This window comes from Chroicocephalus ridibundus, chromosome 1 (assembly GCF_963924245.1).
Source record: "Chroicocephalus ridibundus chromosome 1, bChrRid1.1, whole genome shotgun sequence".
Taxonomy (NCBI): Eukaryota; Metazoa; Chordata; class Aves; order Charadriiformes; family Laridae; genus Chroicocephalus; species Chroicocephalus ridibundus.
Genome location: NC_086284.1, coordinates 219,587,302 through 219,607,094, shown reverse-complemented (window position 1 = coordinate 219,607,094; position 19,793 = coordinate 219,587,302). Strand labels below are relative to the sequence as shown.

Genomic DNA, 19,793 nt, shown 5'->3' with positions numbered 1-19,793 from the left:
GGTTGGAGGAGGCTGTGGAACGTCACCACCACGGAGGGCTTCAAAACACCATCAACCGGCGCCCGGAGGGGAAGGGGGATTTGGGTAAAAATGCTTGGTTTTAGTGAATATTTACCACCCTGAGGTGTGGGGTGGGGGGGGGACCCCCTGAGGAGCAGGGATGTCCCCACGCCTCTGAGAGCCACCGGGGGGGGGGGGGGGGGGTGTCGTTTTTGGGGCGTAACCACCGTTTTGGGGAGAGCCAAGCTCCCAAACGCCCCCATTTCTCACGCCCCGCCCCCCCCGGCGAGTGTTTCTGCCCTTGGGGTTCGCGTTTCTTCTGCCGAACAAGCCCGGCTTCTTCGGGGTCCCCTTCGCTGTGACCTCATGCGTGGTGACCCCCAAAAAACTGATTTTTTTATTTATTTTTTTTTTTTTTTCCTTCTTTTGTTCCCCACGTTTTCGGTCTTCGTGAGGACGGGCGGCGGAGAGCGGCGCCGGGGCCGGGGACACGGGTGACAGCTTGGGCGGCCCAGCGTGCTTGGTGAGGAGCAGATAAAAATAATTTACGGGTTTTTTTTAAAAAAAAAACCCTAAATTTGCAAGTTAAATATAAGCCAGTTTCCCCCCTCGCCCTCCCACGCGGGAGCCCGGGGAGGCCACGCCCCCTTTCCCCGCCCATCGCTTAAGGCCACGCCCCTTACCCCCGCACACCGCCCAAGCCACGCCCCCCTCCCCACCCATCGCTCAAGGCCACGCCCCCTTTCCCCGCCCACCAATCGCCGCCCCGCCCATCGCTCGTCACCCCGCCTCTTTCCCCGCCCATTGCTCTTCACCCCGCCCCTTTCCCCGCCCACCACTCTTCGCGCCCCGCCCCTTTCCCCGCCCGTCCCTCAAGACCACACCTCCTCCCCGCCGCCCGCCAATCGTCGTTCCGCCCAGCGCTCAAGGCCACGCCCATTTCCCCGCCCACCGCTCTTCGCCCCCGCCCCTATCCCCGCCCCCTCGGCCCTACCCCGCCCCTCGCCCCCCCCTCCCCCCGCGTTGCCAGGCAACGTGCCGCAGTGAGGGGAGGGGGGAGTGGGAGGGGGGCGTGGCCTCCCTTAAAGGGGCCGCGCGGGTGAAGGGAAGGTGGGGACACGAGTGGGGACACGGGTGGGGACACGGGCCACACCCCGGTCAGGGCGTGGCCGGAGGGTGGGGCGTGGCCGGCCACTCCCTGCGGAAGCGCCGGGCGGCGGCGGCGGCGGCGGCGGCTGCGGCCCCGGAGCGTGGGTGTGAGTCGCGGTGCCGGGTCTCCGGGGTCCCCCGTGGGAGGTTGCGGGGGGGTGTTCGCGGGGGGGGGGGTGTGTCCCCGTGGGATTTGGTCCCCCGTGGGGGTGGGTGTCGTGGGGGGGTCCCCGTGGGGGTGGGTGCTCCCCCGTGGGTGGGCGCCCGTGGGCATCCCCCGAGTGGGTGGCAGGAGCCCCCACGCGGGGGGAGGGGGGGGGCCGTGGCCTTCACCCCACAGGGTCCCCCCCGACCCCACAGGGACCCCCACGTGTCCCTCGTGTCCCGGCTGTCCCCCCGTGTCGCCCCCCCCCCCCCGGCCGTCTGTCGCCCCCCCCCTCCGTGTGTCCCCCACCCGTGTCCCCCTGAGTGTCTCCATGTGTCCCTCCGTGTCCCCCCCCGCGGTGTCCCGTGTCCCCCCCCCGTGTCTCAGCCGTCCCCGCCGTGTCCCCCCCCCCCGTCCCCTCTGTCCCCGAGTGTCCCCATGTGTCCCTCCGTGTCCCCCCTCCGTGTCCCGTGTCCCCCCCATGTCTCAACTGTCCCCCCCGCCCCCTCCCCGCGTCCCCCTCCGTGTCCCCCCCCGTGTCTCACCTGTCCCCCCCCCGTCCCCATCCCCGTCCCCTGTGTCCCCCTGAGTGTCCCCATGTGTCCCCCCGTGTCCCCCCGTGTCTCACCTGTCCCCCCCCCGTGTCCCCCCCCGTGTCTCACCTGTCCCCCCCGTCCCCCTCCCGTGTCCCCCCCCCTCCCCTGTGTCCCCACTCCGTGTCCTGTGTCCCCCCCCGTGTCCCCCCCGTCCCCTGTGTCCCCCTGAGTGTCCCCATGTGTCCCCCTGTGTCCCCCCGTGTCTCACCTGTCCCCCCCGTCCCCCTCCTGTCCCCCCCGTCCCCCTCCCGTGTCCCCCCCCCTCCCCTGTGTCCCCACTCCGTGTCCTGTGTCCCCCCCCGTGTCCCCCCCCGTCCCCTGTGTCCCCCTGTGTCCCCCCATGTGTGTCCCCGTGTCTCACCTGTCCCCCCCCGTGTCCCCCCCCGTCCCCTGTGTCCCCACTCCGTGTTCCCCCCCGTGTCTCGCCTGTGCCCCCCCGTGTCCCCCCCCGTCCCCTGTGTCCCCCCGAGTGTCCCCTCTCCGCGTCCCGTGTCCCCCCGTGTGTCCCCCCCGTGTCTCAGCTTTCCCCCCCCCGCGCCCCCTCCCCGTGTCCCTCGTGTGTGTCCCCCCGCCCCGTGCCCCGTGTCCCCCCCCGTGTCTCAGCTGTCCCCCTCCGTCCCCACCCCCCCCCCCACCGGTCCCCACCCACCCCCCCCCTTCGGTCCCAGTTTTGTTTCCCCGAAGCAGCCGCAGCTTCTGCTTTCGGGGGGGGGCGGGGGGGGGGGGCGGGGTGACGCCCCCGCACCCACGGGGGGGGTGTGTGGGGCTGGGCCCCCCCCCACAACGGCCACCCGGGACGGGCAGGGACCGTCCCGGCCCCGGGGAACACACGCGGTTCCTGTTTCGGGGCTGGGGGGGGGCGGGGGGGGGCACTTGTGTCATGAGCTGGGGGGGGGCGGGGGGGGGGGGGCTCAGCCCCTTTGCAGCCGCACACACGTGTCATGAGCTGGCGAGTTCTCAGCTCCCCCCCCCCCCCTTCACACAAGTGTCGTGAGCTTGGGCGGGGGGGGGGGGGGGGGGGGGCTCAGCCCCTCACACACATGTCACGAGTTGGCCGGGTCTCAGCCCCCTTCACGCACAGGTGTCACGAGCTTGGGGGGGGGGGGGGGGGGGGGTGTGTGTGGGGGGGTCTCAGCCCCTTTGCAGCCACACAGGTGTCACGAGCTGGCCGGGCCTCAGCCCCCTCCACACACGTGTCGTGAGTTGGGCAGGTCTCAGCCCCCCTTCACACACGTGTCGTGAGTTGGGCAGGTCTCAGCCCCCTTCACACACGTGTCATGAGCTGGGCAGGTCTCAGCCCCCTTCACATCACGTGTCACGAGCTGGCCAGGCCTCAGCCCCCTCCACACACGTGTCATGAGCTGGGCAGGTCTCAGCCCCCTCCACACACATGTCATGAGCTGGCCAGGCCTCAGCCCCCTCCACACACGTGTCATGAGCTGGGCAGGTCTCAGCCCCCTCCACACACATGTCGTGAGCTGGCCAGGCCTCAGCCCCCTCCACACACGTGTCGTGAGCTGCCCAGGCCTCAGCCCCCTTCACATCACGCGTCACGAGCTGCCCAGGCCTCAGCCCCTTCACGCACGGGTGTCACGAGTTGGGCAGGTCTCAGCCCCCCCCCACGCGCGTCACGAGCTGGCTGGGCCTCAGCCCCACCTGTGGCTGGCGGGTCCCCCGGTGCCACCAGCCTTCCTGTCCTGTCGTTTCCCCCCCCCCGCCACCCCCCACCAGGTCCCGCCATGAACCCCCCGCCCCGCCGGGTGCGGCTGAAGCCCTGGCTGGTGGCCCAGGTCAGTAGCCAGCGCTACCCGGGGCTGCAGTGGCTGGACCCCGAGCGGCGCCGCTTCGCCATCCCCTGGCACCACGCCACCCGCCACCCCCCCGGGCCCCAGGACCACGACACCATCTTCAAGGTGACACGGGGGGGGGGGACGGGGGGACGGGACACACACGGTGATGGAGGGACAAGGGGATGTGGGACAGGGGTGGAGGGGGGACAAGGGGGACACGGGATGGGGGTGATGGGGGGACATGGGGACACAGGGACATGGGACAGGGTGACAAGGGGACATGGGATGGGGTGATGGGGGGCCATGGGGACATGGGGACCCAGGGACATGGGACGGGGGTGACAAGGGGACACGGGATGGGGGTGATGGGGGGACATGGGGACACAGGGACACGGCATGGGGGGTGACAAGGGGACACGGGATGGGGGTGATGGGGGGACACGGGATGGGGGTGATGAGGTGACAAGGGGGACATGGGATGGGGACAATGGGGTGACGAGGCGGACATGGGAGGGGGGTGATGGGGGACGTGGGGAGGACACAGGTCGGGGATGATGAGGTGACAAGGGGGACACGGGATGGGGGTGACAGGGGTGCTGGGGTGACAAGGGGGACATGGGACGGGGACGATGGGGTGATGGGGTGACGAGGGGGACTTAGGATTGGTGCTGGGGTGACAACGGGGACCCGGGGTGGGTGTCAGGGTGACAGTGGGGACCCGGGTGGGTGCAGGGGTGACAGTGGGGACATGGGATGGGGGTGCTGGGGTGACACGGGGACCCGGGGCGGGTGTTGGGGTGACAATGGGGACCTGGGACGGGGGTGATGGAAGTGCTGGGGTGATGTGGAGACCTGGGGTGACAGTGGGGACAGGGATGATGGGGTGCCGGGGTGACAATGGGGACCCAGGGTGGGTGCCAGGGTGACAGTGGGGACATGGGATGGGGACGATGGGGTGATGGGGTGACGAGGGGGACTTAGGATTGGTGCTGGGGTGACAACGGGGACCTGGGGTGGGTGTCAGGGTGACAGCAGGGACCAGGGCGGGTGTCAGGGTGACAGTGAGGACCCAGGTGGGTGTTGGGTGACAGTGGGGACATGGGATGGGGGTGCTGGGGTGACAACGGGGACCCGGGGCGGGTGTTGGGGTGACAACGGGGACCTGGGACGGGGGTGATGGAAGTGCTGGGGTGACGTGGAGACCTGGGCTGGGTGCTGGGGTGACAATGGGGACAGGGATGATGGGGTGCCAGGGTGACAATGGGGACCCAGGGTGGGCGTGAGGGTGACATGGGGGACATGGGACGGGGGTGGCAGGGGTGCTGGGGTGACAATGGGGACATGGGACGGGGACGATGGGGTGATGGGGTGACAAGGGGGACTTAGGATTGGTGCTGGGGTGACAACGGGGACCTGGGTGGGTGTCAGGGTGACAGTGGGGCCATGGGATGGGGGTGCCGGGGTGACACGGGGACCCAGGGCGGGTGTTGGGGTGACAATGGGGACCGGGGACGGGGGTGATGGAAGTGCTGGGGTGACGTGGAGACCTGGGCTGGGTGCTGGGGTGACAATGGGGACGTGGGATGGGGGTGCTGGGGTGACATGGGGGCCCGGGGCGGGTGTTGGGGTGACAATGGGGACCCTGGGTGGGGGTGATGGGGGTGCCGGGGTGACACGGGGGCCCGGGGCGGGTGTTGGGGTGACAATGGGGACCGGGGACGGGGGTGATGGAAGTGCTGGGGTGACGTGGAGACCTGGGCTGGGTGCTGGGGTGACAATGGGGACGTGGGATGGGGGTGCTGGGGTGACACGGGGGCCCGGGGCGGGTGTTGGGGTGACAATGGGGACCCTGGGTGGGGGTGATGGGGGTGCTGGGGTGACACGGGGGCCCGGGGCGGGTGTTGGGGTGACAACGGGGACCTGGGACGGGGGTGATGGAAGTGCTGGGGTGACGTGGAGACCTGGGCTGGGTGCTGGGGTGACAGTGGGGGACAGGGACGATGGGGTCGCCGGGGTGCCGGGGGGGGTCCCCGGTTGGGGTGCCGGGGTGACGCGGGTGTGGGGTGCGGCAGGCGTGGGCGCAGGAGACGGGGAAGTTCACGGCGGGGGTGGACGAGCCGGACCCCGCCAAGTGGAAGGCCAACCTGCGCTGCGCCCTCAACAAGAGCCGGGAGTTCCGCCTGCTCTTCGACGGCACCAAGGCCACCCCCCTCCAGCCCTACAAGGTCTACGAGCTCTGCCAGGGCCCCGCCGGGGGCGCAGGTAACACCCCCCGCCCACCACCACCACCACCAGCACCACCACCCACGGCCAGGGGGGACGGGACGGGACGGGATTTGGGGAGCTTCGGGGAACCCATGAGGGTCCGGCACCCCGGGAGAACCCAGCACCCCTCAGAGCTCCAGCGTCCTACAAGGTCCCAGCACCCCAGAAGGTCCCAGCACCCCAGGAGGTCCCAGAACCCCAGGAGGTCCCAGCACCCCAGGAGTTCCCAGCCCCCCGTGAAGCTCCAGCACCCCATGAGGTCCCAGCCCCCATGAGTCTCCAGAAACCCAGGAGGTCCCAACAATCCATGAAGCTCCAGCACCCCATGAGGTCCCAGCACCCCAGGAGGTCCCAGCCCCCCGTGAAGCTCCAGCACCCCAGGAGGTCCCAGCACCCCAGGAGGTCCCGACACTCCATGAAGCTCCAGCACCCCAGGAGGTCCCAGCACCCCAGGAGGTCCCAGCCCTCCATGAGTCTCCAGAAACCCAGGAGATCCCAACACCCCATGAAGCTCCAGCACCCCAGGAGGTCCTAGCACCCCAGGAGGTCCCAACACCCCATGAAGCTCCAGAACCCCAGGAGGTCCCAGCACCCCATGAGTCTCCAGAACCCCAGGAGGTCCCAGAACACCAGGAGGTCCCAGCCCCCCATGAGTCTCCAGAAACCCAGGAGGTCCCAGCACCCCAAGAGGTCCCAGCACTCCATGAAGCTCCAGCACCCCAGGAGGTCCCAGCACCCCAGGAGGTCCCAGCCCCCCATGAGTCTCCAGAAACCCAGGAGGTCCCAGCACCCCAAGAGGTCCCAGCACTCCATGAGTCTCCAGAAACCCAGGAGGTCCCAGCACCCCAGGAGGTCCCAGCCCCCCATGAGTCTCCAGAAACCCAGGAGGTCCCAACACACCATGAGTCTCCAGCACCCCAGGAGGTCCCAGCACCCCATGAGTCTCCAGAAACCCAGGAGGTCCCGACACACCAGGAAGCTCCAGCACCCCAAGAGGTCCTAGCACCCCAGGAGGTCCCAACACCCCATGAAGCTCCAGAACCCCAGGAGGTCCCAGCACCCCATGAGTCTCCAGAAACCCAGGAGGTCCCAGAACACCAGGAGGTCCCAGCCCCCCATGAGTCTCCAGAAACCCAGGAGGTCCCACCACCCCACGAAGCTCCAGAACCCCAGGAGGTCCCAGCAGCCCACAAGGCTCCAGCACCCCGCAAGTCCCCCACACCCCATGAGGCAGCAGCACCCTATGAAGCTCCAGCACCCCATGAGGTCCCACCACCCCATAAGGCTCCAGAACACCACAGGGACCTGGCACCCCACAAGGACCCAGCACCCCACGAGGCTTCATCACCCCTCAAAGCCCCAGCACCCCAGGAGGTCCCAGCACCCCAGGAGGTCCCAGAAACCCACGAGTCCCCAGCACCCCACAAAACCCCAACACCCCATGAGGCTCCAAAACCCCATGAGGTCCTACCAACCCAATGAGGTCCCACCACCCCACAAGGACCCAGCACCCCATGGAGCTTCATCACCCCATGAGGCTCCAGAACCCCATGAAGCTCCAGCACCCCATGAAGTCCCACCACCCCACAAGGACCCAGCACCCCATGAAGCTTCAGCACCCCATGAGGTCCCACCACCCCACAAGGACCCAGCACCCCATGGAGCTTCATCACCCCATGAAGCTCCAGCACCCCATGAGGTCCCACCACCTCAATGAGGTCCCAGCACCCCATGAAGCTCTGGCACCCCAGGAGGCTCCAGCACCCCATGAAGCTCCAGCACCCCATGAGGTCCCAGCACCCCACAAGGACCCAGTACCCCATGGAGCTTCATCACCCCATGAGGTCCCAGCACCCCATGAAGCTCCAGCACCCCATGAGGTCCCACCACCTCAATGAGGTCCCAGCACCCCATGGAGCTCCAGCACCCCATGAAGCTCCAGCACCCCATGAGGTCCCACCACCTCAATGAGGTCCCAGCACCCCATGGAGCTTCATCACCCCATGAAGCTCCAGCACCCCATGAGGTCCCAGGTCCCCCCCCCGCCCGCCCCCCAGCCCGTCTCTCCCTTGCAGATGGGGTGGCCGAGGACGACTACGACTGCGGTGGGGAGGAGGACGTCAGCCAGGTACCTGGAGGCGGGGGGGGTGTGTGTCAGGGTGTTGGGACCCCCAAACCGGGGACACCGTAGTGTCCTGGGGGGTGGTGGTGGTGGGGGGTGTCCCTACACCCCAACCCCGTGACCGCTGCTCTTCTCCCCACAGCTCCAGAAGATGACGTCGCTGAGCATCGACGGTGAGTGGGGGGGCGTTGAGTTGGGGGGGGGGCACCCATCCGGCAATTTTGGGGGGGGGGAAGGGGGGCGGTTGGGGGCCGTGGCCACCCTCCGACCCCACGCTGTGCCCCAGACACCTGGCACGGGGGGGACCTGCCGCCCCCCTACCCCTGGTCCAAGGAGGAGCCCCCCTTCGGCAGCGCTTGCCCCCCGGGGCCCTTCGCGCCGCCCCCCCCGACGCTGCTCCCCGGGGAGGTGGGGGGCACCCACGGGACCCCTGAGCTGCCCCCCGCCGCCATCGCTGAGACGGGACCCCCCCTGGGCACCCTGGGGGCCCCGGCCACCTGCCCGCTGGCACCCATGGAGCACGTCATCCCCAACCTGCTCATCAGCCCCCACATGCTGCCGCGTGAGCACCAGGGGGGTGGGGGTGGGTGGGGGGTGGCCGTGGGGTGGCCGGATGGTGGTGGCCATGGGTGCGGGGTGGCCATGGGATGGTTGGGTGGTGGTGGCCATGGGTGTGTGGTGGCCATGGGGTGGCTGGACGGGGTGTCCATGGTTGTGGGGTGGCCATGGGATGGTTGGGTGGTGGTGGCCATGGGTGTGTGGTGGCCATGGGGTGGCTGGACGGGGTGTCCATGGTTGTGGGGTGGCCATGGGATGGTTGGGTGGTGGTGGCCATGGGTGTGGGGTGGCTGGATGGTGGTGGCCATGAGTGTGGGGTGGCCATGGGGTGGCTGGACAGGGTGCCCATGGTTGTGAGGTGGCCATGGGATGGTTGGGTGGTGGTGGCCATGGGTGTGGGGTGGCCATGGGGTTGCTGGATGGGGTGTCCATGGTTGTGGGGTGGCCATGGGATGGTTGGGTGGTGGTAGCCATGGTTGTGGGGTGGCCATGGGATGGTTGGGTGGTGGTAGCCATGGGTGTGGGGTGGCCATGGGGTGGCTGGATGGGGTGTCCATGGTTGTGGGGTGGCCATGGGATGGTTGGGTGGTGGTAGCCATGGGTGTGGGGTGGCCATGGGGTGGCTGGATGGGGTGTCCATGGTTGTGGGGTGGCCATGGGATGGTTGGGTGGTGGTAGCCATGGTTGTGGGGTGGCCATGGGATGGTTGGGTGGTGGTAGCCATGGGTGTGGGGTGGCCATGGGGTGGCTGGACGGGGTGTCCATGGTTGTGGGGTGGCCATGGGATGGTTGGGTGGTGGTGGCCATGGGTGTGGGGTGGCTGGATGGTGGTGGCCATGAGTGTGGGGTGGCCATGGGGTGGCTGGACAGGGTGCCCATGGTTGTGAGGTGGCCATGGGATGGTTGGGTGGTGGTGGCCATGGGTGTGGGGTGGCCATGGGGTGGCTGGATGGGGTGTCCATGGTTGTGGGGTGGCCATGGGATGGTTGGGTGGTGGTGGCCATGGGTGTGGGGTGGCCATGGGATGGTTGGGTGGTGGTAGCCATGGGTGTGGGGTGGCCATGGGGTGGTTGGGTGGTGGTAGCCATGGGTGTGGGGTGGCCATGGGGTGGCTGGACAGGGTGGCCATGGGTGTGGGGTGGCCAGGGGATGGTTGGGTGATGGTGGCCATGGGTGTGTGGTGGCTGGATGGGGTGGCTGTGGGTGTGGGGTGGTCATGGGGTGGATGGATGGTGGTGGCCATGGGTGTGCAGTGGCCGGACAGAAGTAGCCATAGGTGTGGGGTGGCCACTGGGTGGCTGGATGGTGGTGGCCATGGGTGTGGGGTGGCCGTGGGATGGTTGGAGGGTGGTGGCCATGGTTGTGAGGTGGCCATGGGATGGTTGGGTGGTGGTGACTGTGGGTGTGGGGTGGCTGGATGGTGGTGGCCATGGGTGTGAGGTGGCCATGGGATGGTTGGGTAGTGGTAGCGATGGGTGTGGGGTGGCCATGGGGTGGCTGGATGGGGTGCCCATGGTTGTGGGGTGGCCATGGGATGATTGGGTGATGGTGGCCATGGGTGTGTGGTGGCTGGATGGTGGTGGCCATGGGCATGGGGTGGCCATGGGATGGTTGGAGGATGGTGGCTATGGGTGTGGGGTGGTCACGGAGTGGCTGGATGGTGGTGGCCATGGGCATAGGGTGGCCATGGGATGGTTGGAGGGTGGTGGCCATGGGTGTGGGGTGGCCATGGGATGGTTGGAGGGTGGTGGCCATGGGTGTGGGGTGGCCATGGGATGGTTGGGTGGTGGTAGCCATGGGTGTGGGGTGGCCATGGGGTGGCTGGACAGGGTGGCCATGGTTGTGGGGTGGCCATGGGATGGTTGGGTGGTGGTAGCCATGGGTGTGTGGTGGCTGAATGGTGGTGGCCATGGGTGTGGGGTGGCCGTGGGATGGTTGGAGGGTGGTGGCCATCGTTGTGGGGTGGCCATGGGATGGTTGGGTGATGGTGGCCATGGGTGTGTGGTGGCTGGATGGTGGTGGCCATGGGCATGGGGTGGCCATGGGATGGTTGTAGGATGGTGGCTATGGGTGTGGGGTGGTCACGGAGTGGCTGGATGGTGGTGGCCATGGGCATGGGGTGGCCATGGGATGGTTGGGTGGTGGTGGCCATGGGCGTGGGGTGGCCGTGGGGTGGCCGGCCAGGAGTGGCCGTGGCATGGTCCCCGTCGGGCAGCTGACGTCCGCGTCCCTTTCCTCAGTGACCGACCTGGAGATCAAGTTCCAGTACCGGGGCCGCCAGGTCTGTGTCCTCACCATCAGCAACCCCCACGGCTGCCGCCTCTTCCACAGCAGCCTGGAGCCCACGCAGGAGCAGGTGGAGCTCTTCGGGCCGCTGACGCTGGAGCAGGTCCGCTTCCCCGCCACCGACGCCATCCCCAACGAGAAGCAACGGTTCTACACCCACCAGCTGCTGGACGTGCTGGACCGAGGGCTCATCCTGGAGCTGCAGGGCCAGGACATCTACGCCATCCGCCTCTGCCAGTGCAAGGTCTTCTGGACGGGCCCCTGCGCCGCCCACCACGGCGGCCCCAACCCCATCGAGAGGGAGAAGAAGACCAAGCTCTTCAGCCTGGAGGGCTTTCTCAACGGTGAGAGGAGAACGGGGCGGGGGGTGGTTGACACCTGTGTGCCCCCTTGGGGACGTCGGATGGGATGGAGGGGTCAGGCGGCACGGGGGGGGGACACCAGGTGGCACGTGGGGGCCTGGTGGCATGGAGGAACCAAGCTGGGATGGGGGGGACACCAGCTGGCATGAAGGGACCGAGATGGGCTGATGGGATGCCAGCTGACACGTGGGGACCTGGTGGCATGGGGAGACCAAGATGGGATGGGGAGACACCAGGTGGCACGTGGGGACCTGGTGGCATGGGGAGACCAAGACGGGATGGGGAGACACCAGGTGGCACATGGGGACCTGGTGGCATGGGGAGACCAAGATGGGATGGGGAGACACCAGGTGGCACATGGGGACCTGGTGGCATGGGGAGACCAAGATGGGATGGGGAGACACCAGGTGGCACGTGGGGACCTGGTGGCATGGGGAGACCAAGATGGGATGGGGAGACACCAGGTGGCACGTGGGGACCTGGTGGCATGGGGGGAACCAAGCTGAAACAGGGGGGGACGAGCTCCCATGGGGGGACACCAGCTGGTACCTGGGGACCTGGTGGCGTGGGGGACCTTGTCACCATGGGGACCACCTGGCGCGGAGGGACCAAGCCAGGATGGGGGGGGACAAGTTCCCGTGGTGGGACACCAGCTGGCACAGGGGGACCAAGATGGGACATCAGGTGGCACGTGAGGACCTGGTGGCATGGGGGACAAAGCTGGGCTGAGGGGATGCGGTGGGATGGGGGGACACCAGGCAGTACCCGGGGACCTGAGGGCGTGGGGGGGACCAAGCTGGGATGGGGGGACGAGCTCCCATGGAGGGACACCAGCTGGTACCTGGGGACCTGGTGGCATGGGGGACCTCGTCACCACGTGGACCAGCCAGCATGGGGGGGCACCAAGCTGGCATGGGGGGACACCAGGTGGTACGTGGGTACCTGGTGGCATGGGGGACCAAGCTGGGAGGAGGGGACACCTGGTGGCACGCGGGGACCAAGGTGTGATGGGAGGGGACCAAGATGGGACGGGGGAACAAGCTGGGCTGAGGGGATGTGGTGGGATGGGGGGACACCAGGCAGCACACGGGGACCTGGTGGCATGGGGGGACCAGGCTGGGATGGGGGGGACGAGCTCCTATGGGGGGACACCAGCTGGCGCGTGGGGACCAAGGTGTGATGGGGGGACACCAGCCGGCCCTTGGGCTACCAGCTGGGCGGGGGGGAGGGGGGGACACGCCGGCCGGTGGCACGGGCTGGTGCGAGGTCCCGTCCCGCCCGTCCCCGCAGGCCTCATCCTGTTCCAGAAGGGGCAGACCACCACCCCCCCGCCCTTCGAGATCTTCTTCTGCTTCGGCGAGGAGTGGCCCGACCAGAAGCCCAAGGAGAAAAAGCTCATCACGGTGCAGGTGAGGGGACGGGGACAACCCGGGGCCGTCCCCCAGCTCGGGGACACGGGCGGGTTGTCCCCGCGCCGGTGACGCGCCAGGGGACTCTTGCAGGTGGTGCCGGTGGCGGCGCGGTTGCTGCTGGAGATGTTCTCGGGCGAGTTGTCCTGGTCGGCCGACAGCATCCCCCTGCAGATCTCCCACCCCGACCTCAAGGACAAGATGGTGGAGCAGTTCAAGGAGCTCCACCAGCTCTGGCAGAACCAGCAGCGCCTGCCCCAGCCCGGCCCCGCGCCCTGGTCCCTGCCCCACTGAGGGTGGGGGGACACGAGGGCCACCACCTTGGGCTGGTGGAGCTGGGACCATCCACCGCCCATCCCAAGCTGGTGGAGCTGGGGCCACCCATCGCCATCCCAAGCTGGTGGAGCTGGGACCCCCCCAGCACCGTCCCCATCCTGGGCTGGTGGAACTGGTGCCACCCAATGCCGTCCCCATCCTGGGCTGGTGGAGCTGGGACCATCCACTGCCCATCCCAAGCTGGTGGAGCTGGTGCCACCCATCGCCCATCCCCATCCCAAGCTGGTGGAGGTGGGGCCGCCCATCGCCATCCCGGGCTGGTGGAACTGGGGCCACCCATCGCCATCGCCATCCCAAGCTGGTGGAGCTGGGACCCCCCCAGCACCGTCCCCATCCCGGGCTGGTGGAACTGGGGCCACCCAACGCCATCCCCATCCTGGGCTGGTGGAGCTGGGGCCACCCATTGCCCATCCCCATCCCGGGGTGGTGGAGCTGGGGCCACCCATCACCATCCCAGGCTGGTGGAGCTGGTGCCACCCAACGCCGTCCCCATCTCAAGCTGGTGGAGCTGGGGCCATCCACCACCCATCCCAAGCTGGTGGAACTGGGACCACCCCCCGGCACCGTCCCCATCCTGGGCTGGTGGAACTGGGACCATCCACTGCCCATCCCAAGCTGGTGGAGCTGGTGCCACCCATCGCCCATCCCCATCCCAAGCTGGTGGAGGTGGGGCCGCCCATCCCCATCCTGGGCTGGTGGAACTGGGGCCACCCATCGCCGTCCCCATCTCAAGCTGGTGGAGCTGGGACCCCCCCAGCACCGTCCCCATCCTGGGCTGGTGGAACTGGTGCCACCCATCGCCCATCCCCATCCCAAGCTGGTGGAACTGGGGCCACCCATCCCCATCCCAAGCTGGTGGAACTGGTGCCACCCAACGCCGTCCCCGTCCCGGGCTGGTGGAGCTGGGACCCCCCCGGCGCGGCCAAGCACCCACGGGTGCTCCATGGGGAGGAGGAGGAGGAGGAGGAGCCCACACTCACCCACCCCACGGAGGCTTTGCCGGGGGCTGGGTGGGAGGAGAAGCCGGACCCCCCCCCGACACCCTGGAGCACCCAACAACGCCCCCCCCCCCATTTTTTGGGGAGAAACGGCAAGAAAACGGGACCAGGCTGGGCCCCCACCGGGCCCCCCAGGAGCTCAGGGCACCCGAAGCCCCCGAGAAGAACCAGGTCGGGGACTTGGGGGGGGGGTTAATTTATTTTTATTTTTTTTTTAGGTTTTTTTGGGGGTTTTTTTTTGGTTTTTTTATTGTTCTTGCGATGGCTCCGCGCCCCCCCCCCCGCCCCCCCCCACCCAACGGAGGGACCCCCCTGCGCTCCGGCCCCCCGCTCCCGCGCCCCCGCTTCCCCCCCCCCAAAAACCAAATCAAACCAAAAAAATAAAACCAAAAAAAAAAAAACCCAAAACAAACTAAAAGAGAAGAAGGAGGGGAAAAAAAAATAAAAATATAATATCTATAACGTCAGCACGCGCCTTCCCCCCCCCCCCCCCCGCGCCTTCTCGGGGAGGTGGCCACCGGGGGGGGGGGACACGGTGGCCCCTCTGCCCTCTTGCAGCCCCATTTATTTAACGCCGCCCCCCCCCGGCCCCAAACTTTCCCGAAATCGTTTTTTTACCGTTTATTTCTTTATTTAAATTTTTTATTTTTTTTTTAATTTTTTTCCTTCGTGTTTTTCCCGCCCCCCCCCCCCCCCCCCTTCTCCGCGTCACAGAAGGTTTTCGCCCTCCGCGTTTCGGCTGGGATGGGCGACGCCGGTTTGGGGGGGGGGTGGGGGGTGGGTGGGTGGTGGGGGGGGTGGGGGGGGCGGTTTTGGGGCCGCGGGGTGGTTTTTGGGTGGCGTTCGGCTTTTTTTTTTGTTGTTGTTGGGGGTTTGTTTTTTTTTTTTATTTTTTATTTTTTAATTTGTTCCGGGCGTCGTCGTTTGGGGTTTTTTTTTTTTGTTGGTTGGTTGGTGGGTTTTCCCCCCTCCCCCTCTTTCCCCCCCCCCACCCCTTCCTCACCCCCCACCTCCCTCCCCCCCTCCCTCCCCCTCCCCTAGTTGGTTTGGTTTCTTGATTCGGTAGCCGGCCACCGGGACACCCCCCCCCCCCCCTCCCCGAGCCACCGGGACCCCGGAGCCACCCTCCCGGCGGGCGCCGGCGCTGGGGGCCGCGCTGGAGCGAGCGACCACCCCTCGGCCACCCTCAATTTTCTTGATTGTGGGACACATTCTCGGTTCGCTTCGGTTCCTCCGGTTAACGGACATTCCTCCTGGGGCGGGGGGACACACACAGGGGATGACAGAGGGGGTCAACTCCGTCCCAGCCCCTGCCTCTCTCCCCGTCCGTCCGTCCGTCCGTCACCCCGCGTGGGGCAGGGGGACGGTGTCCCGCTCCCAGCCCGGCTCTTACCTGGGAGACGCCGCGCCGGAGCTATCGGAAGAGGCGGGTGAAGTCCCTCAGGGCCCAGCAGACCTGCTTACATTCCTCGGCGCTGCAAGGCAAGGGGTGGCGGGGGGACGGTAGGAAGGTGGGTGACACCACCAGGAGGTGACCACCACCAGGAGGACCCTCGGGAAGGTGTCCCGCGGCGGGGACCGGGAGCCAGGAGCTGGGCTCCGAGACGTCGGGGCGACCGTCGGGGTGAAACGGGCTCGGAAGCCCACCCGGACTGTCCCCAGAGGGGACCCGCGTGCCACCGCGGGGGCGGCTGGATGGAAGGAGCCATCCCGCCCCGGGGACAAGCCCGGGGGGAGACTCGGGCTCCAGGACAGGGAGCACCGGGGGGGTCGAGCCGTCAATGTCCCCAAAGGGGCCGGTGGCAGCGGGGGCGGAGGAGCCGCAGTGGCAGCCCCGGGCCGTGGGTGACTCGGCGGGACGAGGGGACGGAGGGCGGGACGGCGGAGGGCAGGAGAACCCGTTCAGTGGTGGCAGGGACACGGGAGGACGCGCCCTCCGGAGCCCGGCTGTCCCAACCCACGGGGACCGGCCGGGGTGACACCCCGAGCGCGTTCCCGGCTGGAAGGTGACGTCCCGCCAGCAAGGAGACACTTGGAGGCTGGCGGTGGCCAAACCCTGGCGAGCAGCAGGTCGGGCAGAGCCTCGGAGGAGACCAGGGTGCGAAGAGGGCGACGCCGGCCCCCCGTCACCGCGTCCCCCCGTCCCGCTCACCTGGTGACCTGCTTGTGGAAGTCCGTCAGCTGTTTGTGTGTCACCTGGATGGCTCCTCCCGTCGTTTCCTTTGGTAAACCCTTCAGCGAGTTCTCCAGCCAGCGACAAAACGTCTGCGAGGCGGGCGGAGAACGGGGGCAAACTCAGGACGCGGGAGCCAAACCCAGGTGCCGGTTCTGGAATTCGGCTTCGGGGACAGGGGGATGGGGCTGAAGCCCAACCCCGACCCCTCCCCGGGTCGCCCCGTCCCTCTCACCGGCCGGTCGATCTGCATGATCTCCCAGAGCACCTCGGCGACGTCGGGCAGGGTGTAGGGCGGGAGGCAGAAGCAGCACGTGTGAAGCAGCTGGTTGACGAGCTGCTGGCCCAGTTGGTTCATCACCTGGTTGATGAGCTCCTTCCGCACCTCGAAGTCCTCCTCGTGCTGCGGGAGGAAGGAGAAGGGGGTTGAGCAGCGCCTGGGAAGGGGGGACGCGCCGCTCCTCGCTCGGGTGGCCGGCCTGGCTACGGCAGGGGGATGGCGGTGACGAACGCCCACGAGGACGGTGTCCCCAATTCCTGCTCCGTCCCCCGCAGCGGCCCCTCCAGCTCCGGGGCACCAACAGCAGAAGGACACGGGCCAGAGGAGGCCCCGGAGATACCGGGAGGGGCTGGAGATGCTGTGGCTGCCCCACCAAGGCCAGGTTGGACGGGGCTCGGAGCAACCCGAGCCAGCTGAAGACGTCCCGACCCACATCAGGGGGTTGGAACTGGGTGGTCTTGAAGGTCCCTTCCCACCCCAACCATTCCACGGATTCCAAGACCCCCGCCTGGGAACGACCCCGCGGGTCACTCACGTCGTTGGCCACCCCGGTGTGGATGAGATCGCGCAGGAACTTCATGACGCTGCAGTTGGCGTCCCGGTGATCCAGGGTGGTGGCGGCGATGGCCCACTGCAGGATGGGGATCATCACCTGGCTGCGGAGCAAGGTGACGGGGCTGCGCTGGATGAACCTGGGCAGAGGACAGAGGTGAGCGGCGCCGGACTGGCTTCCCCCGGCAGCACCCTGCCCTGGCTCCCACCCACCCGCCGAGAGGGGACCCCGCCGGGGTGTCGCCGGGCAGCAGGAGAAGGTGACAGGAGAGCGTCGGTACCTGGCTGCTAGTCGGAAGAGGTCGTCCACGGTGTCCGGGTGGTTCTGAAGGCCGTTGGGCTGCTCCAGGAGTTGGAAGGTGGGGATGCATAGCGCCTGGGAGAAGGATCGGGACAGCCATTAGCAATGAGCTATAATTAAACCTCGAGTGCCGTGTCCGGTTTTGGGCCCCTCGCTACAGGAAAGACCCCGAGGGGCTGGAACGGATCTGGAGGAGGGCAACGGAGCTGGTGAGGGGTCTGGAGAACGAGGAGAAGGGTCTGGAGAACTTGTGAGGAGCGGCTGAGGGAGCTGGGGGGGTTCAGCCTGGAGAAGAGGAGGCGGAGGGGAGACCTTCTCGCTCTCTGCAGCTCCCTGAAAGGAGGGGGGAGCCAGGGGGGGTCGGGCTCTTCTCCCAAGGAACAGGCCATGGGACAAGAGGAAACGGCCTCAAGTTGTGCCAGGGGAGGTTTAGGATGGATATCGGGAGAAACGTCTTCATGGAAAGGGTTGTCAGGCCTTGGAAGAGGCTGCCCAGGGCAGTGGTGGAGTCGCCGTCCCTGGAGGTACCTAAAAGCCGGGCAGGCGCGGTGCTGAGGGACACGGTTTGGTGGCGGTTTTGGCAGCGTCGGGTGAACGGTTGGACCGGAGGATCTCAAAGGTCTTTTCCAAGCCCGACGACTCCCTGGTTTGCTGATTGAGACCCGTGAGAACCGGCCCCCCCCGGCCCCGGGCGCTCACCTGCAGCATGTCGAGCAGTCCCTGCCGGCAGCCCTCCTCCATGCCGTACTCGTCCACCAAGATGCTGCCCAGGTAGAGGAAACAGGAGTGCTGGTGCGCCCGGTACACGTTCACCATCTGCGGGGAGACACGCGCCGCCTGGGACCCCCGGCAGCTCCCCCGTCCCCTCGGCCAGAGCCTCCCCCGTCCCCCCGGCGGGGCAGGGGACGCCCTGAAGGACTCGCTCGGCACCTGGCGCTCGGGAGCGTCTCCCTGCGGCGGCTGCCGGAGCCGAGGCAGCTTCCCCTCGCTTCCCGTCCTGCCGCAGCCCAGGGGAAGCACCAAGCAGAGCAGGGGACACCCAACGTCACCTCTTCAAGGGGTCACCCAACGTTACCTCTTCGCAGGGTCCAGGGGACACCTAATGTCACCTCTTTGAGGGGTCCAGGGGACACCCAATGTCACCTCTCGGAGGAGTGCCAGGGCGAGGAGTTTCATGCCTACCTTTCAAATTACGGCTATGACCCGTAGGGGCTCCCACAGCCATCCCGGCATCCATCGCCGACCATCCCGGCATCCATCGCCAACCATCCCGGCACCCATCCCAGAATCCATCACAGCCATCCCGGAATCCATCACAGCCATCCCGGCATCCATCGCCAGCCATCCCGGCAGCCATTCCGGCAACCATCCCGGCATCCATCGCCAGCCATCCCGGCATCCATCGCCAGCCATCCCGGCATCCATCGCAACCACACCAGCAGCCATTGCCAACCATCCCGGCAGCCATCACAGCCATCCCGGCAGCCATCGCCAACCATCCAGGCACCCATCCCGGCATCCATCACAGCCATCCCAGCATCCATCGCCAACCATCCCGGCATCCATCACAGCCATCCCGGCAGCCATCGCCAACCATCCAGGCACCCACCCCGGCAGCCATCGCCAACCACCCCGGCAGCCATCACAGCCATCCCGGCAGCCATCCCGGCACCCATCCCAGCAGCCATTGCCAACCATCCTGGCACCCATCCCAGCATCCATCGCCAACCATCCCGGCATCCATTGCCAACCATCCTGGCACCCATCCCAGCATCCATCGCCAACCATCCCGGCATCCATTGCCAACCATCCCGGCACCCATCCCAGCAGCCATCGCCACCATCCTGGAATCCATCACAGCCATCCCGGCATCCATCGCAAACCATCCCGGTAGCCACGGGCCAGAGCTCAGAGCTCAAAGTCTCTTTCTAATCCCCGAGGGGTTTCCGCAGGAATTCCCGAGACTCCCGTCATTCCTTCCACAGCGCTTCCCAGCCCGGCACTGGCCCACCAGACGCGCCAGCCCGCTCAGGCCAACCCAGCCAGCCTTTTCCGACGTTCCGAGCCTTTTCCGACGCTCGGAGCCGTGGCGGCGGCCCCGCCAGGTCCCCGGTACCTGGGTGACGAGCGGCTGCAGCAAAGCGGCGGAGCCTTTTCCCACGCAGCGGACGGCGAAGCGCAGGCAGCGGCAGCACCGCTCCACGATGCGGTTATCGGCACTGTGTTTGTTCAGGGTCTCCGACAGCACGGGCCAGATCTGAGGGTTAGACGGGGAAGAGGGGGTTAACGCAGCTCAACGGCCCCCCCAAACCACCACCCTCCCGTCCCGAAAACCACCCGCCTCCCGGCCAAGTCAGGCCAGGTGCCCCTCGGGTCCCCAAAAGAAGCAGCACCCGCGTTACGAGACCCCTAAATTCATTTTATGTAGGAGCGAAGAGCTCGGAGTGGCTTCACGCCTCCGGCGCGGAGCC

The 19,793-nt window shown here is 67.5% G+C and overlaps 2 protein-coding genes across 3 annotated transcripts in view; one reads left to right on the top strand and one right to left on the bottom strand.

Annotated features, from left to right (window-relative positions):
- The first annotated feature begins 392 nt into the window (after window positions 1–392).
- Window positions 393–12,979, top strand: IRF5 (interferon regulatory factor 5). Of its 2 annotated transcripts, none has more exons than XM_063324664.1 (9): window positions 393–523; window positions 3,622–3,803; window positions 5,753–5,942; window positions 8,021–8,073; window positions 8,210–8,240; window positions 8,354–8,629; window positions 10,866–11,255; window positions 12,564–12,682; window positions 12,776–12,979. In XM_063324664.1, the coding sequence occupies exons 2-9, from the start codon at window positions 3,630–3,632 to the stop codon at window positions 12,974–12,976; spliced, it is 1,434 nt and encodes a 477-aa protein (XP_063180734.1). In that variant the 5' UTR covers window positions 393–523; window positions 3,622–3,629; the 3' UTR covers window positions 12,977–12,979. The 2 variants fall into 2 exon arrangements, with proteins under 2 accessions (XP_063180734.1, XP_063180723.1); XM_063324653.1 differs by lacking the exon at window positions 393–523 and adding an exon at window positions 1,081–1,256.
- A 2,131-nt stretch (window positions 12,980–15,110) lies between these two features.
- Window positions 15,111–19,793, bottom strand: part of TNPO3 (transportin 3) — a 40,455-nt gene continuing 35,772 nt past the window's right edge. Inside the window, exons 16-23 of the mRNA XM_063323774.1 lie at window positions 19,439–19,579; window positions 18,022–18,138; window positions 17,303–17,397; window positions 17,005–17,161; window positions 16,425–16,592; window positions 16,169–16,281; window positions 15,410–15,491; window positions 15,111–15,269 (exon numbers count right to left, since the gene is read on the bottom strand). Coding sequence (XP_063179844.1) covers window positions 15,431–15,491; window positions 16,169–16,281; window positions 16,425–16,592; window positions 17,005–17,161; window positions 17,303–17,397; window positions 18,022–18,138; window positions 19,439–19,579 — 852 coding nt within the window. The 3' untranslated portion in view covers window positions 15,111–15,269; window positions 15,410–15,430. The remainder of the gene's footprint in view (window positions 15,270–15,409; window positions 15,492–16,168; window positions 16,282–16,424; window positions 16,593–17,004; window positions 17,162–17,302; window positions 17,398–18,021; window positions 18,139–19,438; window positions 19,580–19,793) is intronic.

Coding starts and splice junctions, on each gene's coding strand:
- IRF5 (XM_063324664.1), top strand. CDS start 3,630: ATGAACCCCCCGCCCCGCCGGGTGCGGCTGAAGCCCTGGCTGGTGGCC. Junction 8,074..8,209: donor GGGAGGAGGACGTCAGCCAG/GTACCTGGAGGC, acceptor TTCTCCCCACAG/CTCCAGAAGATGACGTCGCT. Junction 12,683..12,775: donor AAAAGCTCATCACGGTGCAG/GTGAGGGGACGG, acceptor GGACTCTTGCAG/GTGGTGCCGGTGGCGGCGCG.